The sequence below is a fragment of the Hydra vulgaris genome, chromosome 06 (assembly GCF_038396675.1).
Source record: "Hydra vulgaris chromosome 06, alternate assembly HydraT2T_AEP".
In the NCBI taxonomy this organism is placed as follows: domain Eukaryota; kingdom Metazoa; phylum Cnidaria; class Hydrozoa; order Anthoathecata; family Hydridae; genus Hydra; species Hydra vulgaris.
Window position 1 is genome coordinate 13277757 of NC_088925.1, and position 26464 is coordinate 13304220.

The following is a 26464-nucleotide window of genomic DNA, read 5'->3' on the forward strand; positions in this document are numbered from 1 at the left end:
AAGATATTGCAACATCTCCTCCATCTAAAAAACGTAAGTTAAAATATTGTTTTTTATGCTTTGCATTTTCTGTTTATGATTATCTGTTACCTGTACAAAAACTGTATTTTGTCAGTTTGGATTATGATGGAATGTTTAGTAATAAGCATTGCATATTCTTCTTTGAGAGGGCTCAATCCTCAGTGTATGTGGTCTTGTTGAAAATGGAATGGTCAAGTTGAATGTTGTGAATCCTCCTATAACTGCTATAACCGTGCCTTATTTTTAAAGGTGTTGAGTATATATAAATTTTCATATTTTTTTGTTTTATAGGTGTGTTGTGTGCTACTCAACAATTAAAGCAATCCGCAACATTTAAAAATATTAGTGCTTCATTCTCTAGAGGTATATGATATATATTTTACCCGCTTTTTGTTTCTAGCACTATATAGCAACTCAAATAACTCCCAATACTTAAAAAGAGATTTTATTGGGGAAAAAAATATTTGAATTTACAAAAGTCAGACAGTCTTGCAAAATTGAATGAGCATGAAAAAACAATATCACTTAGTCATGTTTCTTTTGTTTAGCATCTCAGTTTCCATGCATGTCTGAGAAATCTCTTCAAGATAATACTTCAGGTATTCACTTCTATCAATTTCTCCGAATAATTTCATCATAGCATTTTCTTGTATTGCATTGTTTTGCAAAAGTAAAAAAAATCTAGATAATTAAATATTTTAGTAGAAACAAAAATATATGAGATATATTATATTTGATATATATTGACATAAATATTGTTTCTTATATTGTCAGCCTATGTTTTAATGGGTGATTTTTTTTATCTTTTAGTTAATCTATCAGAGTTCCCACTAAATTAAGACCAATATAGATCTTTAAATGTGAAAATAACAATTTTATCTTCACATTGTCTGATTTTGTTTTAACATTAACAAGTATTATTGAAATAGTGAAGTTTTATATAAAACAATTTATTCTAGACATACCATATTCGGCTTGCTTGAATATGGAATACTTGCTGCAAGTACTTCCACTGCTCCTCAAAGGAATGTTGTTTTTCCAATGGATCAAGGAAGTAAGTATTTTTGCTTCATTTAATCACTTTTATAAGGAATATGATAAAAATATTAATGAAGTTCTTTGTGAAGATGATCAATTTATATCTTCTTCAGTGTTGTCCATTATTAAGAGACTAAATTGTAGTAAATAACTTGCCAATATGAATATTGTACTCTCAGGTGCTTAATACAAGGTGGGGGACATATATTAACTTTCAAAAGATTTTACTAGCCCTTACCCCCACCCCCACCCCCACCCCTTTTTATAAATTTTGACTGGTTATCTACAAAAGAAACTGTATCTCAAAACTGAAAAAAACAAACTTTCAGTATAAAACAGCCTTTTAAAATTTTCGACCTATAAAAAAAATCTTGATTCATTACCAAACACATAATATTCCTCACCATAGTATAAAACTTATATAAGCATAATAAATCCTATTGAAATTATTATAAAAAACATGTTATAAAAAGTGTGATTGCTTATATGCATATAATGCTGACATGCATAAAGTTAATAATGAAACTTATTTTGAAAAAGTTTGTTCATTTTCTTTGAGAAAATACTGTTTGGACGACAGGGAAATTCATCCCTCTCTCCGATAAATAGAATGGAGAGGTTTTTTTTTTAAATACAGCCCCCCTCCCCAGCTTATTATATCTGGATTCAAATTCACACACCCCCTTCCCCATTTATTAGATATAAAAAACGATTGCCACCCCTCCTTGTATTAAGCACCTGAGAGTATACTAATTGAATTGTAATTTATACTTTAGAGTTCCAAAGAAAAGTATTATACAAACTTGAGCAGCTATCAGAGGCAGTTAAGTCTTTAAACGACCGTCTTGACACCAGACTTGGTAGAGTAATTGATGCAGACGAAACATGTTTTCATTAAAAGAAAACATTAATAATATGGATGATTTTAATGAAAATGAAAGTCAGCTGGCTGAGGAGCCTATGAAAAGGAAATTGGTAAAATATCTAATATTAAATAAACACACTTCTAATTATCGCCCCAAAATAAAACTAAACTAAAAACTTCACTACCAGACTGTTTCATAAAGCATTTACATTACTGCTACGTATCTGTTTTACTTATCATCAAAACAAAAACAATTATAACTTTGAATCAAAGATACTATAACAAAATAAGTTGTAATCAAATTTGTTTTTAAGATTGAAAGACTGAGTAAAATTAGAGGCACTAACATTGGTGACTGTACACGTACGATTATGCGGCGGTAAGAAAGATTTGTTCATTGATTTCCCTTTACTTTCTTTTTTTTTTTAAATGAGAATGAAAAAAATCAGAGCAGGATTATTTAAAAAAGCATTTATACTTTTTATATATCGATTGGGCTAAAAACTTTCTGGTAGGATATAATTAGCAATAACTCAAGAAATACTTAACGAATTAATTTCGCATTTTTTTATATTATACATATATTTAATTTTATTAATGTTTTTACTAATACCATCAGTTTATCAGTCCAAAATGAGTAAAAAATTGAATAATTTGTAAAAAGTTTTGGAAATTTTTCTTCAAAATCCAACCTAGTCACATTCAAAAATTGCAAAATTGTCAAAAGTTGCTAAATCTTCAGTTGGGGACATATTGAGGAGATATAAGAAGACTATCGAAAGAAAAAGAGGTAGTGGAAGGAAGAAAGGTTTTGTTGACAAAAAAAAAGTGAGTTTGATCATCCGGTCAATTACAAGAAATCCATGCCAATCCCAAAGAGATCTCGCTAAATTGTTCAAATGCTGTCGTTTCCTTTTCAGAAAAGCACTCAAGAGCAAGGGTTTGATGGCTTACACAAAAAAAAAATTCCAAAGCGATTAATTGATGGAGAATTAAAAGCAATTCGTGCGCAAGGAAGCTAGTCAAACATTTCAACCGAGAAAATTTATGCATTATTGAGGATGACGAAACGTACTGCTATGAGGATTTCTCACAGTTGCCTGGCCATCAATATTATTATCAGTCAAAAGGTGCCTGTGTCAGTAACAAATTTAAGTATAATCAGACAGAAAAGTTTGCTCCGAAGATCCTCGTGTGTCAAGTGATTCGCCTGAAGAGTGCTCCACTCGTCACTCGAAACTCTTTGACTTCTGATTTGTACATCACCGAATGTCTTTTGCCATTTATTAACAAACACAGCAATGCAGTTATCTTTTGGCCGGATTTGGCAACGATTCACTACTCCAAGAAGACAATAGAGTGGTACATTCAAAATGACATCGAAATTGTCCTGAAAGGTGCAAATCCTCCGAACTGTTACTGGAGTTACTGGAATTGTAATCTTACATATATAAAAATATATCCGACCGGAAAGTTTTGAGCCCAATCGATATAAGTTGTAAAATACCAAAGGTTTATTAAGTTAGCTTTAAAAACAATTTTTTACACTATTACAGATAAATAGATTTTTGGTCATCACAATTCTCATGTGAGTTGAAGTTAGAGCTATATAATGCTCAAAGAAAACGAGGTCTTCCTAGTAATTTTAGTAATTATCAGTTTTCTGAATTATGTATTTACTTCCTGATTTTTTAGTATGTTGGATTGATCGCTAATGATGGACAGAGAGGCGGAAAAAGAAGTTTTAAAGAAACCCACCTTTATAAATTGGTAAGATCTTCTAACGTTGCTTTCTGAAAAAACAATGATTTTCTTTACCTATTATTGTTCTATTAATTTTATCTTTTTAGCGGCTGTCCGAGAGACATATCCAAAGGAATCGGAGAAGACAGTTCATCAATTTATTCAGGGTATGTTAAAAAACGCACCAGCATCACGAAAATCATATTAAAAATATAATCATGTACTTTTTTTTGTGGATGCTGTGAAAAATATTTTATAGTAAATCATGTCTCTTTATTGCAGTTGCATAGTTCATATATTCTGCACCTCCTTCCAGTCTCCTTCCAATACAATATAAATATATATATATTCATGTTGCATTGGAAGGAGACTGGAAGGTAATATATGTGTGTGTGTGTGTGTGTGTTTGCGTCTATATATATTTATATATATATATAAATATATATATATATATATATATATATATATATATATATATATATATATATATATATATATATATATATATATATATACACGTCTATTTAAGACGTCTTTAAGACGTTTTAAATAAGACAACTTACAATGTTTCAGTTTAGACCAGTTTAAGACAACTTTAGGACGTCTTAAAATAGACAACTTTAAGACGTTTTAAATAAGACGACTTACAGTGTTTAATTTTAGACCATTTTAAGACAACTTTAAGACAAATTTCAAGACGTCTTAAAGTTGTCTTTAAGACGACTTGTTGTTGGGTGAGATTGTTCTACTTTCAAAGTTTGGTTTTGATGCTAATTTAATAGCTTCATTTCTGTCTGTTACTAATCTAATATCAACTCTGTTTTCAACATTCTCCATTGTTTTTCCAAATACTGAATTGTTCATGAGTTTAAAAAAGTCTTTTTCAAAATCATTAGTTGCTTTAGTTCTAAGGTTTGTATTAAGTTGAATGTATTCATTTAGCCATGCTCTTTCTTCAAACTTTATACCTCTATGAATTTTAGTAATCTTTAATCCTAATCTTTCATATAGTTTTAGATTTTCATAATGTACTATATACTTTTTCTTATTATTCAAGTTAGGGACTAATTTTTCAACTTTATCAATATTTAATCTTTCAGGTGCGTAAGGTGTTATGTTTATTAAGGCTTTCAGGTGTTATGTTTATCATGTAGATATTCAAGGTAATCTAAATCTACTTCTAGTATACATGGAATTGGTTTCCAGTTTTCTATTTCATTTTCATCCATCCATTTAAAACCATGTGTTGGAAGTGGTTTACTCATTGCCCATCCATATAAATTATTAGCATCTAGATATTGGATAAATGTTAATGGTTTCTTTTGATCATACATTATTATTAGAAGTTCCTAGCCTATTTGATATCATACTTATTCCACCTCTTATACCTTTCTTTATCATTAGTATCATATAGTAATCACTTAGCAATTCTAATTTTATTTTTGTTTTCTTCAATGCGGCATCCCAAGCAAATCCTTGTGTTGTTTATTACCAAGTAAGATCTAATTTATAACAATTCATACAAACATCTCTAAAATTTTAAAAGACATCAGCTAGTTTAAGCACATCTGAAACATTGTACAAGTCATGATAATCTCTAAATGTTTTGCAATTAAATTCATTCCATAAATTTTGTGCATGTGAGTAATCATCATCACTTATATCTTCATCGTTTAATTTTGAAAAGAGTGATTCTTTTGGAGGTAATTGTGTCTCATTAAATCTATTAATAGAATCAACCCAATCATATGGGTATACACCTTTTCTTAGTAACAAATCTAGTTTTTTAAAATCTATGGATATATTTTTACCTGAATGTAATTTTCCAATATTTTTACACTGGTCTTTTGCTAAATCCTTTGGTAAAGCATCTAAACTATAAGGCATAAATCTAAAACTATCTTAGAAACGAAGTTCACGTTTAACTTCAACTTTCTTGCCTTCTTTAACATACTCATCAATTTTAATTTCTCTAGAAAAGCTAATTTACTTTTCTTCATTGTTTGGTATACAACTCAATTTTCCTCCTGATAATTTCTTTATAATTAAGTGAGAATCATAGCCAGATAAATTGTGAAATAGTACTGGAAAGAATTTTGGAATTTTATAATTGAAATTACAACTTTGATGAGCAGCACCTCTATATTTTCCAGTAATATGACAATGGTCACGTACTTTATCTTTTCCAAGTTTTTCTCCACAAACGTGACATGATATTGCTGCATTAAAATCATGCTTGTTTTCAAGAGTAAATATCATCTTTTTTGGAAATTTAATCATATCACAAATTTTTATATCTTCTTGTAAACTATCAACAAAAATTTGTGCAACATCATCTGTTTCACTACTTGCAGTAAATGTGACTGGACTGCTTTGATAAAAATTTTTTATCAAAACATTTAATACAATAACAGTATGAACTTGGAACATGTTTTTGATATTGTTTTGTATAAGATTCATTCGGATTTGGTTGACAAGTGTCAATTTGTTTGATAAAACTTTCGAAGTCGGCATATACTACAAACAGAACTCTCATTGATTTATTGTGATTAGTAAATTGCATTGTTGAATTTGGTGGTGGAAGTTTGATACGTACTGAATCATGTGTTTCACAATACGTTTTATGATTAGATAATGATTCTTCAGAATTAAACCCTAATAAACAATTTCTACAATAGTGATTTTTACAATGTTTATTAGATGTTTGTGATGAAAGTAATCTGCTTATATTTTTTATTAAACAGTAATGATTAGATTCTTCGGATCCATAAGAATTGGTTTCACCATTTGAGATTAATAGTAAATCTATTAAATGTTTGCGATCATTATTCTTTGATACATGCAAAATATGAACTTCTAAATTTTCATAAGCATATACATTGACACTGATATATTGATTTTTCTTCTCAAATTGTGTAATTTGATTTAATGATACTGGAAATTCTTTTTTATCCCAGATTATATTTTCTGCTTGATTTTTAAGCTCTTTATCTACTCTTTCAGAATTTTTATCTGTTGGATTTAATGCCCTTGCGATACACCACTTAAAAGATTGATTATCTTCATTCTTTACATTTATTATTGCTTTTTTAGTTGCTAAATTTTTATCAAGTGGAATATATGATTTAGCTTTAATAGGATTATACTCGATAATGTTTATATCCATCTTTTCAACAGAAACAAATCTCTAACCTGATCCTGCCTGTTGATATAATGATACTTATTCTAAAATTTTCTGCTTTGATATTTCATAAAACTTATCTAAATCTGTTGTTTCTAATAAAACTTGATTATTCGTTCTAAATGGAGCAGATGTGATTATAGTTTCTCCTGTTTTAATATCAGTACGCTTCATTTCACAATAGAGAATTATATAAACCTTTAAATTTCTATTTTCGTTTAGTACTTTAATAGTTTTTTTTAGCAGCATTTATGAAGGATAAAGCATCGTAACTTTCTATCCCTTTAGCTGTAAACTGTTTCGTCACATTTTTAACAGATGATTTCTTTAATTTAAATTCTGTTGGGTTTTTGTAAAACTTAATATACAACTCTACAACTTTAGATTTTAATGCTTCAATCTTTTTATTAGCTGTTTTTTTAAGTATATCAGGAACAAAAGACATAATCCAATTTGCAATAGAATTATTATTTGATTCTTTTCGAGATATTGATGTATTAGTTGCAATAAAAGGTGTAGGAGTCAAAATTGAAGATGATATATCTGGAATAGGATCATCGAATATATTTCTCTGTTCGACTGATGTAGATTGCGTTTGTGTGCGCTCAACATGTGTGTGCGCTAACGCTTCTAATAATTCACTTTTTCTCATTCTATAGTAATATTTAATGTTTCGCTCTTTTGCGATTTGTTTTAATTCTCTGACATTTTTATTTTCCATTTTTATATAGCAAGATATTTTTTTTTTAACTTTTATTTTCTTTAAATGATTTTTCAAAATATTTTATCTTGTCAATATTTCATATGTAAAGTTTCATATGAAATTTAAATGCATCCCCATCCTCGAATTCTATTATAGTTACTTTGGATACATAAGAATTAATATTTAACTTTTTGAAGTTTTGCAAGTTGACGCTCATTTTGAACAGTTGTTATTCGATATACAAAAGGTGACGGAGTTAAAATTGTTGATGATATATCTGGAACAGCCTCATCAAGTAGATACTCCGTATCCATAATAATTTTTATATATGTAAGATTACAATTCAATCGCATTTAGATTTTGAGATAATCCATGTCAATTTACTTTATCTAAATTATCTTTTAATATTTCAATTGCATTTGGATTTTGAAATAATATTGATCAATATACTTTATCTAATTTATTTTTTAATATTTCAATCGCATTTGGATTTTGAGATGATATTGACCAATTTATTTTATCTAAATTATCTTTTAATATTTCAATCGCATTTGGATTTTCAAATAAATTTTTAGATCCCATTTTTTATATATCAAGATTTTTTTTTTAATTTTGATATAGCAAGGTATTTTTTTTTAATTTTCATTTTCTTTTAGTGATTTTTCAAAATAAAAAAATCTTGCCGTATTTTTATTAAAAATATTTACAAAGCACATGTAAATACTTTTTTTATATTCTAATTTTTAAATACATCCCCATCCTCGTATTCTACAATAATAAGTATTATTTTGATATTTTGCAATCTCCTGCTCTTTTGTAAGTGTCAATTTTCTATATATAAAAGGTGCAGGAATTAAAATTTCTGAAGATGTTATATCTGGAATAGGTTTATCAAGTATATTTTCCATTTTTTATATGAAAAAATTTTATTTTTTTAATTTTTCAGAATTTAATATTTCATTCTTAAATCCATTATCAACTTTTCCATCACGTAATTCAAGATATCTCCTCCCATGCTTAGTTTCACGCATAGCACTATATAATGACTTATTTATTCTGCACTATATAATGCACTATACGCACTATATAATGCACTATATACGCACTATATAATGCACTATATAACGCACTGTATAATGACTTATTTATTTTAATTTCTCCTGTTTCCATGTTCGTCAATTTAACAGTGACTAGTTTTTTCTTTATTGTTCTTAATCTTTCATATTTTGGATCTATTTCTTTTTCTTCTTTTTCACAATTTTTTCTAGGTCTCCCAACTGGATTCTTCTCATTTACTTCCTTCACTGGATGAATTCTAGGTCTCCCAACTGCTCTTTTCTCATTTACTTCCTTCACTTCAGTCATAATAGATTCTTTATCTAATACCCATTTTTCATAGCAATCATCAGCAATGTAGCGAGATTGTCAGATGTTTTTGAAATATTATTTTCTTCTAATAAATTTTTTAAACTTTTCTTTGTATATTTAATTCTTTTAATATATAAAGATTTTAACAAAAAACATTCATTTTATTCCCGTTTGATTAAAATTCTATCATTCTATCAGATAATACAACAGCTTATGCCTGAGTATTTGCTGGAACATTTGAGTTAAATGTTGCTTTAATTTGTGCATCTATTGTTGATGATTTTAATCTTTCTATTTGTTTGCTAACATCAAAAACCATAAGAGGGTATAAATCTTTATAGTCAGAAGGAGCTATATTGCAGTGTGTGATCAATTCATTCATTACATAAAATTTTTCATTAAACACAGCTGCTTCTCTATAAGCTCTTGAAAATTGCTGATTTGGGAATGACAAATTATAATCAACAGCAGGATATCTTTCTTGATTAAGCATAATGTACATATTTTTCAAAACGCAATGATCAAATATTGAAGGATTACCATTTTGGTCCCCACTCTTACTTGTTTGAAATCCAACAATAATGGATCTTTGGTTTTCAGGAGATGTCTTTACACTCAATCTCCAAGAAAATGAAGTAGCTTGTGGAACAGCTATAGTTTCACACTGACGAGCTCGAAAACTTACTGGAAGAGTCACTTTTGATTCGATTTGTTTATAAAGTTTAAACTTTTCTGCATCTGCTGGTAGCACATGTAGCATAAACAATGATATTTTATTAAGATTAACTTTTCCTGCAGCTACACCAGCAAGCTTAAAAATTGCGTCATCATCACTTTGTCTTACAAGAGATATTGTATGTTTAAGCCCATAAATAACTTTGTCGTAATCATCACAGAATCCAAAAATGTGTCTTAAAGGTACGCAAAATGAAAATGTTCCTTTTGTAGTTGGTTTCTGAATTATGTATGCTTGTTTTAATGCAAACCCTAAGTTATCAGCAAGTACTGCTGTTGTTGTAATATCTTTATACCACAATTGATTTAATCCTTGCGCTAATTAAAAGTTATTTGGGTATTTAAGCATTCCAAACATTGTAGTTGCTTGACCTGGATAATAAACAGCTTCTATATCTTGGTTTGATAATTCGCATGTTATTCGACTAAATAAATGCATAATACCATTATTTGTAAGCGCCACTACATCTGTATTAGCATAAGCTGCTCCATCAGCTTTAACAAGTTGTCCTTCAAATAAGAGAAAAGCCTCAGATGGAAGTGTGAACAAATCTTGTTGCTCAATGTTGATTGCTATTTATCCAGCACTATTTAGATTTGCACCATTAATTGGTTCATATTCATGGAATTCAAATTTTTCAATTCCATTATCTACAATTGGCATTTCTGTAAAATTTAATACTTCGGAAGTTGTCATTTTATTTTTTTATATACAATACAAAAAAATTTTTTTTTTGATTGACAATTCTTAAAAAACTATATAAAAAATTTAGCAAGTCTAATACGCAAATTAAATCTACGCAAGTCGAAAGCCGCGTCCTTTTTTAACTAGATCTTCTATTCTTTTAGCATTTTCATTTGATACTTTTTTTACTGATCTTATTGCAGACCCGATCATCATTTTATTTATATTTGTTGTTATTTCATCTGCATTATTTTTTAGATCATTAGATGCAACCAAATTTGAAATTATTTCATCAATTTTTTTTATTAATAACAGGTTGTGAAACTATTTTTGAAGATGCTTTATCAATTATTTGTTTTCCTTTTTCAACTGCAGAATTTCTAGCAGCTTCTATCGCTGATGTTGAAAGTTCTTTTTCTGCTTATTTAGCAGCAGTTATTGCAGTTTTTCCTAAATCAGTAGCAGCCATCTTCTTCAACATAGCTGATGATACTCCTGTTACATTTGACGCTTTTATTCGTTTAAATAAATCTCTTATACTTTCGAATATACCACTTCCTCCAATAGCATGTTTTTTTACATATCTCGTATTATGAACAATTAGCATTTTTTTTATGTACTATATATTTTTTTTATATGCACTGATATATAATTTTGTATTACTTCATACCGTTCACGATTCATAACGCCTTGATCTTTTAATACATCACAAATTTTTAATACATTACAAATTGCTTAACACCTTGATCACAATCACAAAATGCATAACACCTTGATCTTTTAATACATCACAAACTTTTAATACGTCACAAATTGCAACAGCTTCATTTCCTGCTCCAGTGTTACCTTTTGCTTCCAATGCAGCTTTACGTAGTTCAAGCATATCAAGTAGTGCAATAGGATCGCTAGGAATAATTATAGTTTGTATTATTGTTCTTCCTTCAATTCCATTTTCTTTTAATTTACGCTTCATATTTATATCTCTCCAAATAGGAGCTATTATTTCTCTGTATTCCACTACGAGACGACTTTGGTTTGTATGGGTTTGCATTAGAAGTAATTGCATCTGTTTGTATTAATATATCTCGATATTTTTTAAGGTCATCTTCAGTATATAAATTCTTTTTAGGATTAAACTTTACAATCAACTCCCAAAGACCAGGAGTACCATAATATGCTTCATCATCAATAGTTATATCATTATCATTAATATGTATTGGTTTTTTTCAATTATAAAATATATCATCTTTAGAATGTATTCCAAATGTAGTATCTGTAGATTTTTTACTATTAGCATACATTCTTAGAAAATCTGTTGCAATTTTTCCTAGCCTCATACCTTTATTTTCTTTATGATAAGGATATAGTTTTTTAGAATCAGTTATCATTATCTCTCTATTTGCTTCAGGATAAGAATTTGAAATAGTGAGTGCAAATTTATTAGCTTGATCTTGCAATTTATTTATGCTTACTTTTACTCCATCTCGACTATCAATTAATGGCTTGTACAGTTTTTCTAAGTCTGACTGTAAATTACTTTCACCCATCTTTTCATATAAATTATTCTGCCGTATTCTTTTTTTAAGCTCTAAGAATTCTTTGACAATTTTGCCACTTTTTTCAGGATCTTTAATTTTTAGAAATGACATTTTACTTTTTTATAAGAAATATTAAAAAACACAACATAATTTGTTATGTTGTGTTTTATGTTTTACATTTTATTTTAATACACTATTTTATGTTTTGACGTTTACATTTTTACTAAATCTGCTTTTGAGTATATTAATTGCTTCATCTCTTCCTTAAGTAATTAATGATTCTTTAGTTTGTTCATTCATTAATTTTTTTGAATTTGTTCTAATTTGCTCAAGCATGGCTTTAAATTTTTCAAGTTCACTAAGTGTTAGTTTAAATTCATTGTCATCTATACTTCCATCTACTAAAGCTTTTGATATATAGTCACTTATTGTATTTAGTTTTGAATCAGCAAGTACTTTAATCTTTTCATGCTTTTCTGCTTTTAAATTTAATTTTTTATTAACTTGCCCTCCTATTAATAATAAAACACCTGCTCCTAATGCTGCACCTTCACATGCAATAACTACTGGTGCTGCAATTATTGTTGCTAAAAAGCCAATTCCAATAGTGCCAAGTGCCATAGTGCTTGCTAGTAATGAATTAGCAATTGCTGAAATTATTTTTACAGCTCTATGATACTTTTTACTTAACATATTTCTCTTTTCTCTGTCACTCTCAATTATTTTTTGAATCTCACTAATTGTGTTTAAGTGATATATATGTGCACTAATAATCTTATTTTCTTCATCAGGTGCACTTGGAAGATTTGGATATATTTTATTGAAAGTTTTATCATTTGTACTCTGTGCATTTGGTATATCTGAATAAATATTATTACACAGCTTTTTGCAATTAAACTCCATTTTAATAAGTAAAAATAATTTTTTTTTAAATAATTTAAAAAAAAAATATTTAAAATAAATTCACAAAACATAAACTTTCTACTTTTTTAATCAATAGATCAGAATCAGAATTATTAACAACATTTATTATAATATCATCAACAGTCTCTGATATTGCAGAGTTTTGTAAACTTAACATTTTTAATTTAAGTTCTTCTTTTAATGAAACTAACGCAACACCTTCATTAACTACTACACAAAACTTTAAAAGAATATATTGATGTGAAAAAATTTTTTATTTCTTTAAAAAAATTTTAAAATTCACAAGTTGGTATATAAAAACAATTTAATCCACTTCTATATTTTCCATAATCTTTTTTAGAAGATAGATCTAGAATAACAAATCCATGAGGCTCTGACCAAGCTTTCTTACAAAAATTTTTAAACTCATCTTTTGACATATCACTTGAAAAATGATCATTATAAATGTTATTTAAATTCTTTGAATCTTGTGGAAATTAGCAAATAAACTAAGATGTTTTTTCGAAGTATGGATGGATTGTTCCATTGAAGAGTAAAAATGGAGTTGATGTTGCTAATGCTTTAAATAACATTTTAAAAAAATTCTTCGAATTTTCATGGATCCGAAGGATCTAAAACAAGAAAGTGTCAACAAATGTGGGTAGATAAAGGCTTCGAGTTTTATAAAAGCATGTTAAAGCGCTTGGTGTTGAGTTATATTCAACTAAAAATGAAGAAAAAAGTTATGTAGTTAAACGATGGAATAGAACAATGAAAGATAAAATGCTAAAGAACTTTTCAGCTAATTCTACAAGAAAATATATTGACGTTTTAGGTGAAATGGTAAATAAATACGACAACACAAAGCATTCTTCAATTAAAATGACACCAGCTGAAGCTAGCGATAAAAAGAATGAAAATATTGTTTGGTTAAATCTAAATGGAAATGTAAGTTCATATGGGTCTAAAAGACCAAAACCAAAATTTTCAATTGGTGATAGAATTAGGATAACTAAAAAGAAAACAACGTTTGAAAAAGGATACACACCGAGATGGACTGAAGAAGTTTTTACAGTGTCACAGGTTCAGTTCACAGATCCACCAACGTATAAAATAACTGATGATAATAGTAAAGAAATACAAGGTACTTTTTATGAACAAGAAATGAAAAAAACTTATCAAAACATATTTAGGACTGAAAAAGTTATTCGTAAACTCAAAAACAAATCATTAGTAAAGTGGTATGGGTATCCTGATTCGTTCGACTCATGGGTTAATAATAAAGAATTTATTATTATATATATTATTATTATATATATTAAAATTACAAAAAATAGCTCCGAGTTTTTCTTGCTCACACACTTTTTTTGAAAATGCACTTTTTTATGAGATAGAAACAGCATTTCATACTTCGACTGATTGAAATGACTTATGAGAACATGGATATGTTTATGGCTAAATATGATATGAGATTATGGTTAGGGATATGGTTGAAAAATAATAAAAAAAAGAGCCAGAACGCCCTTTTTATACTACTCATATACATTTTATGAACATTATATTAAAATTTTAAAAGAATTACGATTTTGACAAAATTTTCTCAAAATTTCTCAAAATTTCTCAAAATTTCTCAAAATTTCTCAAATTTCTCATTTTCTCAAAATTTCTCGAGAGTTCTCAAGAAGCTCATTCTCAATTTCTCATTTCTCGAGAATTAAAAAACATCAAGAAATCCTTAACACTACAGGTAATATGTCAATTACTTTACTATTTCCTAAAGGTATTTCCACAGCTTTTTAATTAATTATGCTTTTATTTTTTATAAATTAGGTACTAACGCTAACGTATTGGTTTTATTTACATTTTGTTGAATGTAGATACACTAATGCCGTGGAGTTACTCGCTATCAACTAGCTATTTGATATAAGCTCTTCAAAAGATGTCTTTAAAGACTGAAAAGGTTAGTTTATTATGTTTATTCTAGTATCTCTTAACTGGTTAATTTTTATATTTCGATTAATATACCAGTGTCTTCTTTCAGGGCTACGTTAAAAGTCTGCAGACCGCTACATGTGGCGATTTTCGTTAAACGTTATTGTTTCTCTACCGTAAGTAGTATCCGAATGAAGAGTGAAACGTTTCTTTTTATATTGAAAAGATTTTAAAAATAGAGTCACCAAACGCAATTTAAACATTATTTTATCGAGATTATACAGGTTTTAGATAATCATTTTATTATGATTGTATTATGTAAATTTTACTTTTAAATCTCAATCTTGAACTAATTTCTATTATTATTTTAGATTGTTCTTTATTCATATTTGTTAACCGGGTATTAGGTTAAAATGCCAAGGCGTAGGCTAATTGATTTACCATAAGTGTTTGAGCTAGTAATTTTATTTATCAAATTCAAAAAAGTTTAAATGTGTCATCTATGCATTGTTTTGGATGAGATCAGCTGTTGAAAATTTAGCAAATATTAGGAAAATTTAAAAACTTTATGTCGAGTATTACGCCTAAGAAATGAATACAGAATGTCCGTAGCAATTTAGTTTTTTCTACATATATCGGATTTAATGGCAAAGTGTCGTATTTAGAAGCTTTTGAAAAAGTTGTGTGCTTACTTTTAGTTGGATGCAAAGAAAACCTGTTAGCTTTCTTGTCAAATTCTCTATTCATAGTGATAAAGATTGTTATTTTAGAGTGGATATAAAATACCCGCTCTAACATAACAATCTAATATATCCCAGTGAGCATGCGATGTCTGGGGGACGTCCAGTCATCCGTAATACGTCCGGCGGACGTTCCTTTACGACGCATGTTAACTAAGATGTTAGAGTGGGTACAAAATATTTAAGCGTTATTATCAAATTAAAATTTATTATGATGATTATATCATATTAGTATGACGATAAGTAAATGTCGTTTATAAAAATAATATATAATATGCCAGCAAAGGATCAAGATTAGAAAGATAAGATAGAGAATAAAAAAATGAATTTGAAATTATATTGAAATAACTTTTTGGACAGACGAAAGTTGGTTCCACATCTTTCAACAACTTAATTAAAATAACTACATTACTTAGAAAATTTAACATATAATAATAATAAAAAACGACAAAATAAAAGTTATCAAAGTAACTTACAATGAGTTTGGACTACGATATATTTCCTGATAACATAGTGTAATCCGAACTCTCTACACTATCTAATTACATAAGATAATGTATAGTATAGTGTATAAATATTGATACATAACACTGTGTTAGATAATAACATTGTTTAACCTATTCAGTGAAGCTTGTTGTATTAATTTTCGATTCGATCCGGATTCCGATTCTGGTTTATTGTTGAAATCACACAACTTTCATTTTATTCTAACTTAGAATCAAATGAAATCTTGAAAAAAGCTTCAAAAATAATTCTAATGACATTACAATGAAGACTTACACAAATACATTTAACACAAATACATGAGTCCTTTTATTTTTCAATAGCGATCATTATATATATATGTATATATATATATATATATATATATATATATATATATATATATATATATATATATATATATATATATATATATATATATATATATATATATATATATATATGTATATATATTTTATTATTATATCTTTGTATTTTAAATATTGTAAAGAAATGCTTATCTAAAATGTAATAAAAAGAACAAAACAAAACAAAAACAAAAAAAAAACAAAAAATTTAGACGAATCTTTTTCTTCGTTTTCAGTTTTCAGTTCAAACATCAATGATTCAAATTTTTTCCCGTTTTCATGCTTCACTCCTCATTCATTAATTTTCTTTGAAAATAAATTAAAAAAAACAAAACAGAACGAAAGTTTTGTTTTGTTTTTTAAAACATAATGCAAAAACTTTGCATATAATGTATTTAGCTCATTAATTTTATTTACTTCTAAACAGTTTATATATTTATCTTTATTGTTAATAGCGATAAAACACGTTAAATTTTTTTGTTTTTGTTTTTGAGCAAATATCTATGATTGTTTTCAGTTACTTTATGTGAGCATAAATGTCACAAGCTTAAACAAATTACTCAAGAATTTAAAAAAAAGGGGTCTAATTTTATGGTTATTTATCGCTAATTTATATTTTTATATATATTTATACAAACTGTTAAATTATTATACAAACTGTTATATTATGATCTTTATTAAAAATACATAAGAATTTTTTTTTGATTATAAAATCTATAAAAAAAAACCAATATAATTAATCTTTCTTTTCATTTCCAGAAACCTTGGTCTTTGTTTCTATATTATTTTATATTTTTATCTATACTATTAATTATCTTACTTCTAAAGTGGCTTTTTTAATCGTAAAGAAAAGACAGATTTTTAACTAGCGTTCTTACTTATATATATATATATATATATATAATATATATATATATATATATATATATATATATATATATATATATATATATATATATATATGTATATATATATATATATATATATATATATATATATATATATATATATATATATATATATATATATATATATATATATATATATATATATATATATATATATATATATTACAATATTAACGTGCACAAAATTTTATTAAACAATTTTCAAACTCAAAATTTGGTTATGTATTCACTATCTTCAAATGGATATTCATTCAGGATAGCAGATTTTGATAATTTACGAGCATTTTTCTCCGTTCGATATTTCACAAATATGTACATACATAAAATCACCGTCCACCCTAAAGCGATTAAGCAAACATATAAAAATGTGTTTCGAGCCCCAAACGTAAAATATAATTCACCTCCTATTAAACTTCCTACTATTGGAGATATACCACTATGTAAACATTGAATAATTCCAAACATAGTTGAATGGATGCTATTTGGAGAGATAAGCTTTAAGTGGACCGATTTAACACTGAAAAAAAGCGATAAACATAACCCATGTAAAGTAAGTTGTAGCGGTATGATTAACCAAGGATTTATTAAAAAATAAAATATGAAAAACCGAACGGACCAAAGAAATGTGCACATGATAATAGTATTAAATGTTCCTCGAAGTAGTTTTATGATTTTTTCGTTAAAAAAATTTACAAAAATACCCGATGTTGATCCAAACCCAACTGTTAACCCAATTAACAAATTTGTAGCTTTGAGTTCCTTCAAAAACAGAAAGAAGTAGTTCAAGTATATACAATACAAGAAACCGTTTGCAAAAGTCGTTATCAAAAAGAGAATAACTTCAAAGTTAGTTAATGTTTGAATAAGATCCTTTTTAAAGGAATCGGATTTTACTTCTTTTCGAGAAGGTATTATGATGCCTTTGTATAAATATTGAGAGCAAATGCATGAAGCGATTAAAAATATAACACCAACACTAAATACAGCAAAATAACACGAAATTTTAACTTTCGGAAATATATCCATCATTTCTCCTGAAATTAAGGCTCCAAATGCAAAGCCAATATTTACAAACATATACTGCCTCCCAAAATCTTTTCGTTTTGTAGACATTTTTATTTTTTCAATGACTCCAGCATCAACATAGCTATAAATGCTTCCACTAAAAGAGGATGTGAAAAATCCCAGCGTTGCCATAACATAAGTCAAAGTTGTCGTGGACACTGGAGAATAATCATCAACGATTGTCTTGTTTGTACTATTGTTAGAAAATTTGTTTATTGATGGACATTGGTTTTTTTCTTTTTCTCCTATTTTTGAACTAACGAATGGAATTAATAACGCAAAAACCCCGTATAAAATGTACAAAGTAAATAACAGAATTCGATACGCGCGAGTTTTGTCAGCTAAAACACCCCAAAAAATACTACCTACCATTAGGCCAGCGTAAGAAAAAGAAAACACATAACCGGCTTGTTTTAAATTAAGACCAATACTTGTATAAAACATGATAAAATAAGGTGATGCCGATGACCTTTCTAAACCTGTGAAAAAATAAGTTAGTTTTGCTGGAATCATCTCTTTATCTATGTAATACCATTTATCAAAATCACATTTTTGAATGTTTTCTGTGGAGTTGGAATCAAGTTTAACATCATCGTTCTGAGGGCTGTCAATTCTCTTAGAAGTCATTTTATTTATAGTCTGCAATAATAACAATAATAAATATATATATATATATATATATATATGCACATATATATATATATATGCATATATATATATATATATATATATATATATATATATAATATATATATATATATATATATATATATATATATATATACATATATATTCTTTTTAAATTATTTATAAATAAACGTTAATTTTATTATAATTATCAAAATATCTGTTTTGAAAACATTCATAATTTATGATAACAGCACAATCAACTTGTTGTTTTAAACAATATTTGTGCAAATAACAAATAACCATAACTTACAATGCAATGTTTTTTAAACACATTTTTAACAGTGTGTATGACGTAGTATTTTTTTAATTTCAAAATAATTTAAGTTATATAACAAAAATAGTTAGAATGCTTAGTTTTAAAAAGCTTATTTGCTCAACTTATAAAACTTACTTCAAAAAAACACAATTAGGAGAAAGGCGCCTATAACGGTATGACACTTACGACAGTACTTTCATAAATATTCGTTTTAGTCCGAAAGTGATTAGATACATGCGTGTAAACCTGTTTTATTAATTTTGGTGAAAATGCGTACCAACTGATTGAGTATTGTTTTTATAATCAACAAACATTTATTTCGGATTGTGGGGTTATAATTTTAATCACTATATATATTCAAAATCATTATTTTATTATAAATCGTATAGAAATGAAATTTTGATGCATTTCCTCCACATTAGCGATTGCAATACCGAGATCTTTATTGTAAAAAAATTATTTATAGAGACACTTTTTAAATACTAACGGTTTTTAAATTTTTTAATGGTTGTTAGTTATTCTGTTCTGTTAACCTTTAAAATAAACGTTTTTCAACTAAAAAAAACGCGTTTCTCATAACTATTAATATTATAGTTGTAGCCGTAAAATATACATACCATATATACATACAGCGAGCAAGGAAAACACCCTATTAAATGGAAAAGGGAAAACAATCCGTTTTGTAAATATTCGTTCCGAATTTTATACTCAACCAGTAATCTAGTCTAATTTTAAAAGAAAGTACAGTTGAGTAGAAAGTTACTTGCTCGGGTAGTTCGTTCCAGTATTTTGCTGATCTATTATATAGTTCGTAGTGTCTTGGAAGACAGTTTGGAATATATTCACGCCTCATATTAAGACGGTGACCACGTGAAAAGGAGTTAATAAATTTTGGTTGATATATATTATTAATTATATTAAATATACACATGTTTATCGGCGCTTAATGTGAAGGTGGAAAGTCCAATCCAAACTAATATTACCAAAGAAAGCACATCAGATAAACCACCAAAAATAAATCTAAACCACTTACGGAATAATTTTCAAATTATGCGAGGAAAGATAAAACACTTCATGTAGGGCTTTCCTGAGGGTTGGGGCGTAGGGGGTGCCTAGCCCCCCTACGAATTTTATTTTTCGGCAAATCGGATACTAGAGTCGGCAAAATTGGATTTATAGTTGGCAGTTGGCAAATGTCGGTCAACGTGGATCTTTTTTTTAAATACATATATAGATATGTTAGTCGGCAATAAAAATTTTTAGCTTTAGTTGTCAAAAAATAGATACGTAACCCTCCCCCCCCCCCCACCTTCATTAAAACCTTTTCTGGACGGCCCTGACTTCATGCTACACTTGCTTTCATTTAAATTCATTTGCTTTCGTTTAATGTTATATGTTCTTCAACAGACTTACGTGCCGCTATAACAAATATCGGAATCAGTAATCTACCAACGTGAAAAAACAAAATTCGTAATCATGTAGTATAATACAGCGAAAAATAAGATTAGGTTTAGTTTATCAAATTGAATTGTGCAAGAAAACAGAATTCGGAGTAGGAGAGAAAGATTTAAATTGTCTTTTGACGAATGGACGTTACTTCAAAACCGTCACAATATGAGTATTAACGCTCATGAACAAAATTCTCACTTCTGGAGTTTAGGTTTAGTGCGAATAATAGCTTCAATGTCAGCAGAAAACTGCATTAAACTATTAGAAAAAAATATCTAAAACCATAGTCTTGATCTGCAAAACGACATTGTGGCTAAAATGATCAATAGAGCTAGCGTTGAAAAAAGTTTGAAGGTTGCTAGCAGCTAATCAACAATTATATTTTGATCACAGCATACAACTTGCTGTAATTTATGTTCTTTATGAAAAAAAAAAAAATTCGATGCATATCAGCCAAAATTTGAGTATGAATTTTCTGATAGTGAATCATCCAAGAATGAGAAAATTGAGGAAGATTCATTGCACCACAGTTATAAAATGTAAGACTTAAAATTGGACTAAATAAATTTCATTATGGGCCAGTCATTTAAAAAAGTACACAAGTTGATACTAATGTTTAGAGCAGGGATGGCCAAATAGCGGCTCGCGAGCCGCAATACGGCCCTCTTTAAAAGTTTTTTTGATTTACTGATAATAAAAACTTGAATTATACATAGCCGGAAGGCATACTGTTTGAAAAATGGATATTGCCAAAGGTGACAATAAAGTACTTCACAATAAAAGTAAGAAAAGAAAAATTGAAGGTTATAACAGATTTTTTTATGGTGATTAGACAGAAAAATATGCATTTATTGAAAAAGAAATAAACCTATGTGTTTACCTTGCAGAACTGAACTTGCTCATAATAAGACATGTAATGAGGAATGAGGTCGTCCATAAAGTACGTACGCCAAAAATTTTGAAATTTGACCTCCCCCCTCCCCTCTGTACCATGCGTACTTTTATGTCCCCCCCCTCCCTTAAAAGTACCTACGTTTCTCAAATACCCCCCTCAAATTCCCCCCCCCCCTATCCCTCCTTTATTTTTTTTTCTCAATAAAAAAGTTTCTTTAAAAAACAAAAAGGCGGAGGGTACCTTATATACTTTATACGACCCCAAAGCTCTTTATTTGCGCATTTTAAAAACGTCTTTAAGTATATATGCAAATAATAATTTAAATAAATTTAAAATACATTAAAGGTAAGTGGGTATTTGGGCGAGAGCTTAAGGCTACGGAAATAGTCGACGGAGATCCAGGTTAGATTCCCGGTGAAATCCATGTAAACCTTTTTTTGTTTTAATAACGAATCAAATGTAAATAAACTATACTTAAGGTGGACGTTTTTTTCAGGCACTCTTTAGTAAGTAAAAAACGAGTCTTACGTGAGATCAGTAATATTGAAAACAAAGGGTAAAACCCAGTGAGAGGGGGCAACAGCAAATTTTGTGCCCTTTTGCTAATTTAAGAAGCTTTTTATTTTAGCAAAACCTAGCGGTCAAATTTGGAAAATTTTGAGACGCAATTGACACGTTTTTTTGGGGTGACTTCGTCCCATCAACCACGGCCCTCAGGTTTTACTCAGGGCCAGTATATAAGGGGTGGCATGTGTGCATGGGCCCCCTCAGGATTTTTTGATGTTCCAGATAGAACACTTTGACACATCGTGCAAACTTAAGTTTGTTAATATGCCAAATGAGGTGGCCTTGCAAAAAATTTGGATGGCGGAGGCCTGGAAACAAAAAGCCCTTAAGAGTTTGTCTACCCCCTTTTCTGCCCAAACGTGAGGGATATATGCAGCAAAATTTTTAACTTTAACATCTAAAACTAAATTTAAATTTATCGACAGATTTTAATTTTTGTAGAAAAACATTGTAAATTACATAAAAGTTATGACCATGCAAAATTTGCACCCCTCTCATTTTGGGGGTCGGAAAATTTGCATGGTCATAACTTTTGTAATTTACAATATTTTTCCACAAAAATTAAAATCTGTCGATAAATTTAAATTTAGTTTTAGATGGTAAAGTTGAAAATTTTACTACATTTGTGCCTCCACATATGGGCAGGGGAGGGTAAACGTTTTAAGGCTTTTTGTTCACAGGCCTTCGCCATCCCGATATTTTCCAAGGCCTCCTCATTTGGTATAGGTATAAACAAACTTAAGTTATGAGTTTGCACGGTGTGTGAAAGTGTCCTATCTGGAACATCAAAAAATTCTGAGGGCGCCCATACATGTGTGTGCATAGAGGAAAACTATACCCTCTACTCCATATACCATACATCTTTTTATGTTGACAAACTAGAATCTTTAGTCAGAATGTAACTTTTTTATTGATTAGCTGGTTAATTGTGATAAATTAGAAAATCGAAGTACGTACTTTTAAATTGAACCTTTCCCCCCCCCCCCTCCCATACGCTTTCGTACGCTTTTTGAAGACCTCCCCCCTCCCCCCTATGAGCGTACGTACTTTATGGACGACCCCAATACCCATAAAATTCAGGCGCTAGTTTACATCTCTCTCTCCCCCCCCCCCACACACACACACACACATACACACTACTTTTATTTTTGATTATGATAGAGAATTTTATCCTGATTAAGAATCGTATAAAAACATAGAACTTAAAACCAAATGAAAGTTCTCTAATTTGATGTTAAAGTGTAAAAAAAATATATCAAAAAGGCTAATATTCACTATCTGTTTTTATAACACTTTAACATTTCACTATTTAATTACGCCGCCTGGTGTCTGTAGTTTGAAAGTAATTAAAATACTCATGAAAATTGCGAAAGTATTCATAAAAAATTCCGATACAAAAAATTTGCAAATTTTAAAATATAGTTATAAAAAACTCTATTAGAAATGTTTGTATTTCTGTTTTAAAATTAAAATGGCAAATCTTAGACGACTGACTATTATCGAGTTTGATAGCCTTAATTTACCGGATATTGGTCGCAGGTTTAAAAACAATAATAACGAGTGCATCCGGTGGTGCAGGGAGTTTGGTTTACTTGCTATAAATATGATCTGTCTCGATGTAACATCCAGTGCAACGAACAAAATAATCATAACGTCGATGGAAAGATTTGGAGATGCATGCAAAAACAATGCAAAAAAAAAAAAGTATTCGTGTTGGAAGTTTTTTTGAACGATCTCAACTGAAACTTTGGCAAATAATAGGTATTACCTATATTTGGACTCGTAGCGCCGGAAAAAGTTGTGGCCTTTCAGTAGAAGACATACAAAAGGATTTAGAAATTGGTAGCAATAAAACTGTAGTTGATTGGAATCAATTTTGTAGAGACATTGCCGTTGCTTATTTCCTTAACAACCGTGTGCAATTAGGAGGGCCAGGTTCAATAGTGGAAATAGATGAATCACTTTTTTCAAGAAGGAAATACGACCGAGGTAGAATTGTAGAAAATCAATGGATTTTTGGTGTGTACGATATAGCAACTAAAGAAGGGTTACTCATTCCTGTAGCGCACCGCTATGCAGTAACCATATTACCCATCATTATACAATGGATTCGTCCTGGAACTGAAATATGGAGCGATATGTGGGCAGCATACCAAGGTTTTGCAGTGCAAGGTTTTCAACATGGTACAGTAAGCCATACTTTACGTTTTGTTGATCCTGCAACAAATGTTACAACAAACAGCGTTGAGGCAATGTGGCAAAGAAGCAAAGCCAAACTTAAAGCTATGTTTGGGCCCACAAATAGAGAAATGATTCCTGATTATTTATCAGAATTTATATGGGCGCAACGTTTTAAAGAACACTCTTATTTTCACTTTTGGAACCAAGTTGTAGATAAATATCCCGTTTGATTATTATTTTTGTATATAGTAACATTTATCTAAAATATTACTGTATTTAAAAAAATATGTATATATCTGAAAATAAAAAATAAAACTTATTGAAATTCGAAGTTTTTCAAGAAAAAAAATACTAAAATAAAAAGAAAATACACAACAAATTTCTCCATAAAATAATTTAGCGAAATAAAAACCGGGCTTTCAAGTTTTTTTAATGATTAAGTTCATAATGTTTACCGCCTTAGTTATAACTTAGTCGTGTTTCAAAAAAGATGACGAATATTACCGTTTTTGGTATATTTCTTGACACTTCAACATCAAATTAGAGAACTTTCCTTTGGTTTTCAGGTCTATGTTTTCATGCGATTCTTTATCAGGATAAAATTCTTTATCATAATCAAATATAAAAATAGGGGGGTAGAGATGTAAATTAGAGCCTAAAATTCATGTCATAGAAAAAGTAAAATCGAATTGCTTAAAACAATATTTAAAAATCAACAAATGTATATTTCATCTTCCAGCAAAGAATCAAATATCAGTTCAGAAGCAAGTTTTATTATAGCTTGGAATATTGCAAGAAGTAAACGTCCTCACACCGATGTATACCTTATTAAGGATATACCACGTATCCTACACTAAGATAGAAACTTCTACCTTTTTTTAAAAGTACATGATGACATATTGACGGGTTGCGTACGTTGGCAGATTAGGACTTAAATTACGCGGAAAAAAATTACACAGCGCATTATTGCATTTTATTTTTAACTAAAATGCAAACATAATGCAATACAGTTAAAATACAACTTTTAAGAAAATATTTAACTTTTTATTATAGATAAAATACAAAAAAAAGGCTTGGGAGGTCAATGTTATACAATTTATCATTGAAAAATATAATGTCACGTCATTGAAGAAATATTAATTACAAGGTTTTTTGGTTTAACAACAAAAGATCTAAAGTGACTTGTGTTTGAAATAGTGGATAAATGTATTATCAAACATTATTTTAATATACATTCTAGAAGAGCTAGTAAAAAATGGTAGAGTGGATATTTAAAATTCACAAATCTTACGGAGAACACCAGAAAAAATGTCATTTCTCAAGAGCAAACCTCTTATTAAAAACATCAACTTTGAATATGAAATACTTTGAAATGAACTTTGAAAAAACCTCTTACTAAAAACATCAACGTTGAACATGTTTTATTGTTGTTGATAGTGCAGTTTTTTCACTGCATTATCAACAATAATAAAACATATTTAACGTTAACGAATCTGACTTAAGTGCTGTGCAATAAAACAAAAGAAAATAGTAAAAATTATAATGAAATCAATTTTATCTTGCTTTGTAAAGAACACAATTCACAATCGTACTATAAAAAACTTTGGATTGTCAAAATTCAATTCTTAATGTCATTATTTATGTGCAAGCATAGATAGAAAAAGACAAAAAAAACTATATATGAGCTATATTAATAGAGATTTTAATAAAATGCTTTGTTATTTATGATAGCAAATAAAAATAATTTTTCTTGTCCAATTTATGTCATCATATGAGTATAAAGTCAGCTATCATTGAAGCAACTGGTTGTCTATAAAGGCATAATAGTACTTTTTTAAATTGGGAATAATTTATAAAAACATGTATCGCAAATATTCCTATCCTTTCCGATGCCGCGACCCTTTAATATTTTTTGCTAAGTTGTGGCGACCCAAACAATAAAATTAGATTAGATTAAAATTTATTACAACAGTGATACATGTTCTAAAGGACACGCAGGTTCACAAAATATGAAGGACTCTGACAACGCGCCCTTCAATCAAATAATACATGCATGTATTCTTTGATTGTAGGGCGCGTTTTCAGAGTCCTTCATATTTTGTGGACTCGTTATCCTTCATATATTGTAAATTATCTAGCACATTTGTGCT

At 28.7% G+C, this 26464-nt stretch overlaps 4 protein-coding genes across 4 annotated transcripts; 1 reads left to right on the forward strand and 3 right to left on the reverse strand.

The window, feature by feature from the left end:
- Positions 1-5206: 5206 nt before the first annotated feature.
- Positions 5207-6833, reverse strand: LOC136081211 (uncharacterized). The gene is made up of 3 exons (XM_065798509.1): positions 6193-6833; positions 5658-6038; positions 5207-5543 (listed from the first exon to the last, which is right to left on the reverse strand). Exons 1-3 carry the CDS (start codon positions 6831-6833, stop codon positions 5207-5209), a joined length of 1359 nt encoding a protein of 452 aa, XP_065654581.1.
- A 2297-nt stretch (positions 6834-9130) lies between these two features.
- Positions 9131-10351, reverse strand: LOC136081212 (uncharacterized). The gene is made up of 3 exons (XM_065798510.1): positions 10258-10351; positions 10027-10164; positions 9131-9972 (listed from the first exon to the last, which is right to left on the reverse strand). The coding sequence occupies exons 1-3, from the start codon at positions 10349-10351 to the stop codon at positions 9131-9133; spliced, it is 1074 nt and encodes a 357-aa protein (XP_065654582.1).
- A 3200-nt stretch (positions 10352-13551) lies between these two features.
- Positions 13552-14869, forward strand: LOC136081213 (uncharacterized). The gene is made up of 2 exons (XM_065798511.1): positions 13552-14052; positions 14822-14869. Exons 1-2 carry the CDS (start codon positions 13552-13554, stop codon positions 14867-14869), a joined length of 549 nt encoding a protein of 182 aa, XP_065654583.1.
- A 2512-nt stretch (positions 14870-17381) lies between these two features.
- LOC105850205 (uncharacterized) lies at positions 17382-18914 on the reverse strand. The gene has a single exon (XM_065799262.1). The coding sequence runs from the start codon at positions 18901-18903 to the stop codon at positions 17419-17421; it is 1485 nt and encodes a 494-aa protein (XP_065655334.1). The 5' UTR covers positions 18904-18914; the 3' UTR covers positions 17382-17418.
- Between the last annotated feature and the right edge of the window lie 7550 nt (positions 18915-26464).

Coding starts and splice junctions, on each gene's coding strand:
- LOC136081211 (XM_065798509.1), bottom strand. CDS start 6,833: ATGGATATAAACATTATCGAGTATAATCCTATTAAAGCTAAATCATAT. Junction 6,039..6,192: donor AATAAATCAATGAGAGTTCT/GTTTGTAGTATA, acceptor TTTTTATCAAAG/CAGTCCAGTCACATTTACTG. Junction 5,544..5,657: donor ATACCAAACAATGAAGAAAA/GTAAATTAGCTT, acceptor TATGCCTTATAG/TTTAGATGCTTTACCAAAGG.
- LOC136081212 (XM_065798510.1), bottom strand. CDS start 10,351: ATGACAACTTCCGAAGTATTAAATTTTACAGAAATGCCAATTGTAGAT. Junction 10,165..10,257: donor TGAATATGAACCAATTAATG/GTGCAAATCTAA, acceptor TCTTATTTGAAG/GACAACTTGTTAAAGCTGAT. Junction 9,973..10,026: donor AGAAGCTGTTTATTATCCAG/GTCAAGCAACTA, acceptor ACTTTTAATTAG/CGCAAGGATTAAATCAATTG.
- LOC136081213 (XM_065798511.1), top strand. CDS start 13,552: ATGAAAGATAAAATGCTAAAGAACTTTTCAGCTAATTCTACAAGAAAA. Junction 14,053..14,821: donor CTGATTCGTTCGACTCATGG/GTTAATAATAAA, acceptor GTCTTCTTTCAG/GGCTACGTTAAAAGTCTGCA.
- LOC105850205 (XM_065799262.1), bottom strand. CDS start 18,903: ATGACTTCTAAGAGAATTGACAGCCCTCAGAACGATGATGTTAAACTT.